Source organism: Prionailurus viverrinus, chromosome D2 (assembly GCF_022837055.1).
Source record: "Prionailurus viverrinus isolate Anna chromosome D2, UM_Priviv_1.0, whole genome shotgun sequence".
Classification (NCBI taxonomy): domain Eukaryota; kingdom Metazoa; phylum Chordata; class Mammalia; order Carnivora; family Felidae; genus Prionailurus; species Prionailurus viverrinus.
In genome coordinates this window covers 87268376-87277881 of record NC_062571.1, presented here as the reverse complement: position 1 = coordinate 87277881, position 9506 = coordinate 87268376, and the positions used below count along the sequence as shown (strand labels likewise).

The 9506-nt window shown below is 63.0% G+C and overlaps 1 protein-coding gene across 14 annotated transcripts in view; it reads right to left on the bottom strand.

The window, feature by feature from the left end:
- Window positions 1–9506, bottom strand: part of JAKMIP3 (Janus kinase and microtubule interacting protein 3) — a 115360-nt gene that overhangs the window by 31004 nt on the left and 74850 nt on the right. For 6 of the 14 annotated variants that reach the window (XM_047825128.1, XM_047825124.1, XM_047825127.1 and 3 more), the window contains 7 exons: window positions 8771–8902; window positions 7747–7875; window positions 5907–5990; window positions 4286–4348; window positions 1653–1751; window positions 528–626; window positions 390–449 (listed from right to left, as the gene is read on the bottom strand). In XM_047825128.1, the coding sequence (XP_047681084.1) occupies window positions 390–449; window positions 528–626; window positions 1653–1751; window positions 4286–4348; window positions 5907–5990; window positions 7747–7875; window positions 8771–8902 (666 nt within the window). The remainder of the gene's footprint in view (window positions 1–389; window positions 450–527; window positions 627–1652; window positions 1752–4285; window positions 4349–5906; window positions 5991–7746; window positions 7876–8770; window positions 8903–9506) is intronic. The other 8 variants (XM_047825126.1, XM_047825133.1, XM_047825138.1 and 5 more) reach the window with 3 other exon arrangements.

The window sequence follows — 9506 nt, the reverse complement described above, 5'->3', positions numbered from 1 at the left end:
AAACCAAGGGGAACCCCTAAGAGTCTGGGCTATCTAAGGTACAGGAAGGAGCCGCAGAGTATCAAGGGTACGGAGAGGATTCCAGAAACTGAGAAAACACTAGCCAGAAGTACCACTGCCGGAGGGGACGGTGTGCGGGCGGAGGCCCCCCCACCCAGCAGAGCACAGCGCTGAGCTCCGTGTCTCTGGCTGCTAGGCACCACCGGGCCGGACGCGGGGACAACATGAGAAAGGGGCCGCCCCAAGCGCTATGGCCACAGGGAGGGTGCGGGCGGGCAGGGCAGCTGTGGCCGGTTCACGGTGGGACTCACGGGGCCCCTGACCCCGGGGGGCTGATGGGGGTGGTGGCTCGCATGAGGAGGCATGCACAAGTCAGGAGAGCGACATACACTTACGGCGTTATCCCCCAGGATGTCCAGCTGCTTCATCAGCTCCGCGACCAGGATGTCCTAGAAGGACAGACGGGCTGGGGTGAGCGCCAGCCGGGCGGGCAGCACGGGGCGCGGGCGGGGGGGGGGGGGGCTTACCGTCACGCCTTCCGCTTCGCAGTAGGCCTGGAGGGGGCTCTTCCCTTCCGCGAATGGGGTGTGGTGGAGGTTGATGGCGGGCGACTTCCTCTCCCTTTCCTAGGACAGAAAGTGGGAGGCTGGCGCGGAGCTGTGCTGGGGACCCGCAAATAGGGTCCACGTTTGTGAAACGAAGCCCCAAGGGCGGCAGGCGGCCCCTGTGCAGACAGACGCTGGCGGAGAAGGGAGCTCCCGGCCCAGACAGGCCCTGGGGATCCGGCTCAGCTCCCTGCTCCTCGGTCACCACCCCCGCTGGCAACCTGCCAACCGCCGTGAACTCCAGGGCTGTCGGGGGCCTCAGGGAGCGGGTCCTCCACAGGCCGACCACAGCGAGACCCTGGGGACCCCCATCTTCTCACAGTATCGTACAAAGTGTGGTCGCTCCCACCAGCGAGGGTCATGCCCTCGTCGTCACCAAAGGTCCCAATGGTGACCAGGACTGAGAAGGGGGCCCCCAAGGGGTGTGTAGGCGGCCAGCAGGGCAAACACCAGTCCAGATCACTTCCTCACGCCTCACAGGTGGACCGTGCCCCCAGCTGCCCTCACGGGGAGCAGTGACAGTGGCAGGTGAAGGCAGCAATGTGGCCGTCCACGCGTGGCTGGCCCTTTCCCCGAGGGAGCCTTGCTCCAGCTCCCTCCGCTGCAGGAGGCCAAGGTCATGGCAGAGGACAGACAAAGGGCGCCTGGTCACCGTGTGGCACCCAGCTGCCAGCACTCAGGGGCTTAAATGAGCAAGAAGGAAACGTCGGCCGGGCCGACCACTGTGGTCAGGCGTGTGGCCCCCACAGCTCAACGAGGCACAGCCATGATTGTCCGGCCCCCACGGGTCTAGAAGCAGACACTCATGTTTTATTCTTTCGGGGTACATTTTGTCCTTGTTTCCTCCATGGTTCCCCACGCAGAAAGAAGCCCCCTTTCCGGCCCTCCCTCTTGGGGTCATGAACAAAAGCTCAGGTCAGGAAGGCCAAGTGACCGGCCAACAGGCCTCCCTCCGTCCGCAGCTGGTGGCCTGTGCCCCTTGTGCCCACCCCGGCTCCGCAGGCTGGTGGCCGGTGCCCTGACGCCCGCGCCCGCCCTGAGACGCACCTCCAGCTCCAGGATCCGGAACTCTAGCAGCTCGTTCTGGTCTCTTGCATCCTGAACCTCGTGTCTTAACCGACCCTCTTCCGTCTCCATTTGCTTGATCTGTAAGATAAAAGGCAGACGAGATGCCTGAGGTCACAGGTCAACTCCCCAGCTGTCCTGACAGCTGCTGGCTCTCTGTGGGGACAGCTGACCCACCCCAGTGCCCAGAGCCCTCACTCCAGCTGGAGTCCACGTGGGTCCATCCTAGAGAGACAGGGTTGAGTCTCCAGCCGTTGGTTAATCGGGATGGGGGACGCAGGGGCAGATCAGGGGGCGAGGAGCCCCGAGAGCCCAGAGCCCGGCCTGGCCATCTGAGCAGAGATGCGGAAGGGAAGGGACCCATCAAGGGAAGAGACGGTAAGATGTCCCTGTATGACAGTGCTCCTTAGAGCCCAGGCTGGCCCAGAAGCAACGGAAGGGCCATGAGCCATCGCTGCCTGACCCCCTCCAGAGCAAACTTTACTAATTAGGAGGTTGTTTAAACAGAATCAGAAACATGCACGGCTCATGCCCTCCCAACGGTGAGCGCCACGCATCCTGGGGCACTCAGCCTTGTGAACACAGGAGAGGGTGTTCCAGAAGGGTGTCTGCTGCGGGCGGGGGCTCGGCCCATCCCCCCGAAAGGAAAGGGTGTTCCAGAAGGGTGTCCGCTGCGGGCAGGGGACTCGACCCATCCCCCGAACTGAGTTTGGGGAACCGAATGCCCTGCTGGGATGCTCGGGGGTGGGTGGAGAGATGGTTCCAGGGGTTCAGCACCCAGCAAGGGAGCCGTGCATTCAGGGGCAGGGCCTTATCACAGCGCATGTGTCACAGCTGAGGCCGTGGGGGAGCACCCACAGGCCAAGAATGTGACCCCACGTCTGTGGTAGCCAGAAAAAAGTACAGGTTTGAAGTGTGCACAGTGTTTGCACGTGGACATTGTGCATGTGTGTGTTTAAATGTGCACGTGTATGTATTGCGTGCACATGAGTGTGTATGTAAGAAGTGCTTAAATGTATGCATACAAATGTGTGTGCACACAAGCATATATGAGAAGAATACAGGAGTACAATGAATGTGTATGTGTGCACACAAGCATGTAGGTATTTTTGTGCACACACAAGCATTTACGTGTGCGCAAGTGTTATGTGTACGAGGGAGTATTTAAGTGTGCACAGTGGTTAAATGTGCTCATGGGTGTGTATGCAAGAACATTTAAGTGTGCACGTGTGTTTGCATGCACACGAGTGAGTGTGCACGTGCATGTTTAAGGGCACACAAAATTTTAGCATGCACGTGAACGTTATGTGTGCACACAAGCATTTCCATGCACACACACGTGTTTACGTGTGCAGGTGAGCACCAGAGAAGGTGAGCACAGCTGTCCTGATCTAAGATACAAGCGGGAAGCACGTAGGTGTCACTCACTGTTCAAGACATAATACCCAAAGCACAGCCCCGCGTGGGACTGACGGCTTCAGGCGGGGCGGGCGACTGAACTGGGACCCACGGCCTTGGTTTGGGGGCTGCTGGTCTGTGGGAAGCACCGTCGAGGAGGTGGCCCTGAGGCTCGTGAGGACACCCTAGTCTGGCTCTTCTCGGTAAGGGCGGCAGATGCCACGGAAAGTCCTTGGCCCAGGGCGAGGGCTGTGGCTGGGAGGGACGGGCCACAATGGCACCGTCACGTAGGCATGATGATGGCGGGGCTGCGGGAGCCAACTGTAAGCCCTGGTGGCCTTTCTGCCTCTGAACATGTAGCTCCGGCTCCCATCCTGTTCCGAGCCACCTGCTACAGCACTCTGGGCCCTACCCACTGGGGACGGTCCCCAGCTGCCCAAGTGTCATCTGACGAACCATGTACAGTCCTCGGCCTTTAGTGCTGTGGGTCCCTCCCTGAACCGGCCCCAAGAACGGGCTGGATCAGAGAGGTGGTGATGTAGGCGGAGGTGCCCATGAACGGACGTCTCACGTCCAGGGACAAGGGGAAGCCAGGCAGCTCCTGGGAGGAGCTCAGGCCACTAACAGGCACTGGCCAGCTGTGCACCGTGTTTCCTGACCAGTCACATAAAGCCTTCTTCCAGCCAAAAAGCCCCAGTCTGGGGGCGGGGTGACAGGGACGACAGCATTTTGGAGCCTCCTGTTAGCCACAGCCAGGAGAGCCCATGGCCATGGCCACAGCCACTGCCAGGGAAGCTTTGGTTACGTCACACACCCTCACAGTTGCGCAGTGGTGACAGAAACTGAAGCCCAGCTCCCGGGGACCCTCAAAGGACCTCTTCCCGGAATACAGTGTCCTGGCTCAACAAGGCTTCTGAATGGGGTGACTCCAGTGGTTTTGAAAGGACAACTCTTCCACAGAGCCTGCCTGGCCCTCGCCAACCACAGAGCCCATCCGTGGGACAAAACAGGAGTCCAGACGCAGCTCTAGACGCACAGCTCACCGTCTCCAGGAGGCGGAGGGGGCGGCCTCCTGGGAGTGAGCCGCCAGCAGGCCCGGCGAGGGGGCGGCCACGGAGGCTCTGCCGAGCGCCCCACCCCTGCCCAGCAGCACTGGCCGCACACGCCCGGGAGCACAGGGGAGGGGCAGCCAGAGAGTCGGACGGCCACAGACATACCTTCTCCACGAGCTCTTGGTTCCTTCGATACAAAGCTTGCTTCTCTTCAATCCACTTCATGTCCTTGGACGCAGAATCGAATTGGAGAAACAGATTCGCCACAGGGTTAATCTCAAAGTCAGCATTTAAATCACAATTCAGCAGAACAGAGGATCCGACCAAAGGACTCAACACCCAGCTTCTGACAATGACCACCCGGGACGGCTCATTCGCACAGCTAATGAACACCTCTGATTTCACCCTGTACCTCCTGGGAGGGGCCCGGACAGAGCAGACGGGGGCAGCCCCGCTTCAGGCGGACCCCTCGTACCCCCACGTGGACAGCGCTCCCGGCCAGGCACCAGCGGCACGTGGTACCACGTGGACGTCACGGGTCCGGGGACCCTGACTGGAGCCGGCGGGAGCCAGGTTCCCTCGACGGGGTGGGAGGGGGGCGCCCGGTCCATCTCACTCTCGGACACTCAGACGGAGGCATTTGTGCAACAGCGAGAGATGTGTGTGGCCGCCCTGCGGACCCCGCCCCAGGGTCAGGCCCTGGGGGAAGCACAGGGTCTCCGGGTGCCCCCTGCCCCCTGCCTCCGCAGTGTTCCCAGTCAGGTGTCAGGAGGAAGGCCTATTGCCCCAGCTTCTTTCCGGCAAAGTCATCTTCGAAGCTTGAAAGATTCATCTCAGCAGATGAAAGGCAGCGTTGTCTTTTCTCCTTCTTCTTCTTTTTCTTCTTCTTCTTCCTCCCCCTCCTCCTCCTCCCCCTCCTCCCCTTCCTCCTGTCCCTCCCTCTCCTCCTCCTCCTCCTCTTCCTCCTCCTCCTCATGTCCCAGCTACCACCGCTGCTCCTATCCAGCATGGCATGGGGCCCAGGGATCTCACTCTCGAAGTCCAGGCAGGGTCCGTGAGGACTGTACACAGCTCAGCTCCAGAACGCCGTTCCTGCAGCCCAAGTGTGCCGTGGCCCCGGGCGGAGATGCGGTGGCCGTGGTGGGGCGCGAGCCAGTCTGGCGCCAAAGCCTGGCCGGGTGCTCAGGCAAGGGCACTCACAGTGTGGCCCCGGTGTCACTCAGGCCCTCCTCTTGTCTGGCCGGCCGTCCACCCGGCAGTTAACATGTCGAGGACTGCCGTGGGTCTGCACGGGGCTCGGTGCTGGGCCAGGCGCCTCCCAGGCAGACCCTCCCAGCCCTATGTGGACGTCGTCCAGCCGCATAGTGGCTCCACCTGGAGCTGCGCCATCCAGCAGGTCACAGGCCCGTGGCCAGGGCGGGAGGATGCCCTCCTGCGGGGTTCCAAGAGCCCCGAGGTGGTGAGGGAGTGAGTGACAATCTCCAGGGGCCTGAAATCCTGGCCCCGAGCTGGGGGAGAGACGGGGCCCACCCAGACCAAGCCCAGAGAGGCCACGCACTCTCAGCCGGGCGCGTGCCCGCCCCGTCAAGGCTGCTGTCTCCTTCCTCTGGATACAGATTCCTTCCAGTTTTCACATTTTTGATTGAGGTGTGAGTCTTCAGTGTGCAGCCAATAACTTTTACCTGCACGCGCGCACACGGGCCGCCGCCCTCCCCAGGAGTCCGTGCCCCTCAGGCTCCCTCCGACCCCCTGGAGCCCCCCAGGGACCTGGGCTCCACACACCCACCTGTCCCTGCTCAGCCAGGGTCTGCTCGAGATCCTCTATCCGCGTCTGGGCCCTCTGCACCTCTGCTTGGAGCTGCTCACGGGTCTGTAGGACGGGAGGAGACATACATCCAACTTTCTCTAAAAGCCAGGACATACCCACAGGGACAGAGACTCTCAGCGACCTTCTGCCTTCTGCCTCCACCAACTCTGCTACCGGAGAGGAGGCCGTTCTCCCCTTTGCAAGGAGTGCTCGGCACGGAGGGAAGAACTCTGAGGCTGGTTTGAAGCAGGCGACCTCACTTAGACCACAGGAACGGCCTGCAGACTGGCTCTGAGAGCATGCTGGCCGAAGGATGTCTGTTCACAGGATCGAACAGCTGATGGGCGTGGCCGGGCGCGGCCCAGTGGGGCTGGTTCCAGTCTCGAGGGCGACAGTGAGGACACTGGCAGGGCTTGGCCATCTGCCCAGCAGGGACCAGACGCCCTTCCCTTCCCTTCCCGCACAGGCGCCCTCTGCCGGTCCTGGCTTCACCTGGATTCTGCTTGCTGACTTCACTTTCTCCCCCCAGGGCCCCCTGTGGAAGCCCACCCTCACTGCCCTGGTGCGTGCAAGGCCCCCGAGGGTCCAAACCGCCCTCCTGGGAGTTCATGTGCACTCGTGAGGTCCAAGCTATAGGGCACTCCATTCTTCTGGTGCTCCTGCTCCCCGGGGAACAGCTTCCAGGGCAGATGAGGGCATAGGGTCAGGGGTCCCTCAGCTTGGGGAGGGCAGGGTATCCCCTGGCCAGGCCCTGGGTGCCTCTCCTCATGACATCGGTGGACCCAGGCTCTCCCTCCCCCGTCCCCTCCCCTGGCCTCTGCTCTCCATCCGCAGAGATGAAAGTGAAGCTGGCCGGGGTCCTAGCTAGTCCCCACCCGATTCCCTGGAGGCCCAGGGGCTATCCAGGCAGCCAGTACACATACGGTCTAGGGGAGGGGACCCCGCTGACACTGTGCCCTGGTTCGAAGATGTCCATGCTCAGCCGGCCAGCCAGAGTTGCAGAAATGGCTAAGTGGTGTTGTCCCGTGTGGCTGGGGACAGAGCTGGCCCCCAGGCCCCACAGCAGCAGGGCAGGAGACCCCTTCAGTCCACAGGGACGAAGCTTATCTCTCTATGCTGGGCATGCCCTCTGAGCCCCAGCAGAGCAGGCCACGCATCAGGGACGGGGGTAAAGGGGGTTTGGGGGAGGGCGGCAGGACACAGCCCCCCACCACGGCCTCCCCTGGCGGCCGGCAAGGGCACCTGCCTTTGGCGGATGGACCATGAGTACCTGACCCAGGGTCCAGGGAAGCAGGGACAGGAGGGGACACTACCTGCTCCCGGCTGGGCCTGCCTGGCGAGGCTCAGGGGAAAGGGGGGCACGGCATCCGAGCTCAGCGTTTACCGGACAAACAAATAATCTTGGCTTGTTTCAAGAACCGAGCTGCGATGCCGGATCTCCCCCGGCTCTGGGCCTCAGTTACCGGGAGGCCCCAGGAGCGCCACCAGCATGTTGGCCAGGAAGCCGACTTTACCTTGCCCGCCAACTGCAGTGCCCAGAGGGACAAACCCAGCTCTCCGGGGGGGCCACCGCTCACACCTGTGCCCGGGGCTGCCCTGGGGTCCCACCTGCGGCCGGCCAACGGCCGGCGCCACTTCCCAAACACGGGCTCCCGACGGCCTCGGCGAGCATCGCCGGGCCCGACAATAACCGCGGGACGTGGGAGAGGGCTTGGCCCGGAAGGCGAAGCGATGCCAGTGTCCCTGCCAAGGCCGGGGGGTCAAGCGGGGAGGAGCCCCGGCGGGAGCCGGAACGTCGTGGAGTAGAAGTCAGTTAGACCTTAACTTCTCGCTCTGCGTCCAGCGTCCCTCCGACCTGCTCCTGCAGCAAGGCGTAGGCTCGCTGCAGGGCCTGGTACTCCATGGTCAGCTGCCGGAACCTCAGCTCCGTCTCCTCCTTGGCCACGCCCTGGAGAGGTGCACGGAGACACGCTGTTACCCGGGGCCCCGGGGAGGTGAGCCCGGAGCCCCCGGGGACAAAGGCCCAGCGGGCTGCATTGAGGCCAGGGTGAGCCTCAGGGGCCGGGAGCCCAGCCAGGGCCTCAGCTGGGGCCCCCCTGCGGGCCAGGTGAGCGCTGGGCCCGAGAAGGCGGTTCCTCCCCACCCCACCGCACAGCTCAGGCTCCCTTCCCACGGCCATCCCCACATGCCTTCAGGCCGCAAGGACATCCGCTGCCCCTGGGAAAAGGCAGGGGGCTGTGGCTGCCTTGGCGGGGCCCCAGCGGACCCCGAAGTGTTTGCTGCTCCAAGGAGAACACCCCGGTCTGCTGCGGGAGGGTGGCTGTGTCTGAGAGTGACTGGAGCCCGGCCCCTGCTCCTTATCCCCGGGTCCAGTGGCAGCACTGGGCTACCATGGCTTAGGTCTCTACGTGGGTCGGTGGCCATGGGGCCACCTGCCCGGATCTGCCAGGGGAGGCCTGGCTCATGGCCCGAGTGCCCCTGGACAGGTCCGTGGACCGCCTGCCACTACGTGTCCTTCAGCCACAGGGGCCGGGCGGGTCAGACCAAACCCAGCACGGGCTTCCTGCGACATGAGGGGGCTCAGATGTCCGCCTGCGTATGAGGGCGGTTCCTTCCGGAAGGGGGGTTGGGCAGGACAGGCTGGCTGGGCTTTTATCAAAGACAGGGCTGCTCCTCATTCTTTTGTTGCCTTGATGTACGTCTCGGCGTGGCCCGGACCCCCAGGGCAGCCTGCGAGAGGGCAGGGGTGCAGGCAGCCAGGGAGAGGCACGTGGCCCTCCTTGCCAGGTCCCTGGACCCCGGAGCCCTGCCCCGGCCCGTGCAGAGGCTCCGTGGGACGCTACCTCATCCAGGTCATCATCGGGGGTGCACGGGGTCTGGTCCGTCCTGTCCGTTTGGTAAGAGACAGAGGAGCCATCAGATTCCAGGGAAGCCTCTTCGTCGTATCCAAAGAACGTCTCCACCACAACCGGCTTCTGACCAAGAGGGACCGGGTTAATCCACACACGGACCCATGTGCCCTCCCCACCCCATGTCCACTCTATCCAAGTCCCTCCTGCCAGTGTCCCCGACGCTCTCCCGGATACAGGCCCAGACGGTCCCAGGAGCTCCCCGCGGCCTCCTTCTGCTGAGTCCCCAACGGGGCCCTTCACGGTCAGGCTCATGAGGGTCACCGGTCACTAAGGCTGGAGGGCACCGTGGCCAATGCTCCCTGCCTTCACCATCCCGTCCTCGGCTGCTGAACCTGTCCTGCACGCTGAGGGCTCCTGGCCTTTATCCCAGTTGCCCGGATTCTCCCCACTCCTGCCTCACGGAAGCCCGGGGAGCAGAGGGGCCCGGCGGAGAGCAGCAGGCCCACTCTTACCACTGCACTGCCGGGCTCCCAGGCCTCCAGAAAATCTCTAAATACTCTGCCGTAATCCCAAAGATAGAGACCCCCAAACCCTCTCCCTCCTCCCATGGGCCTTTCTGGGGGCCAGAGAAGCCAGCATTTGTGCCTAAGGAATATCTCACAGCCTGTGTGAGGAACAACCACTGAGCATTCAAAAGCCAAACGAGAAAACACTCATTTCTCAGAAA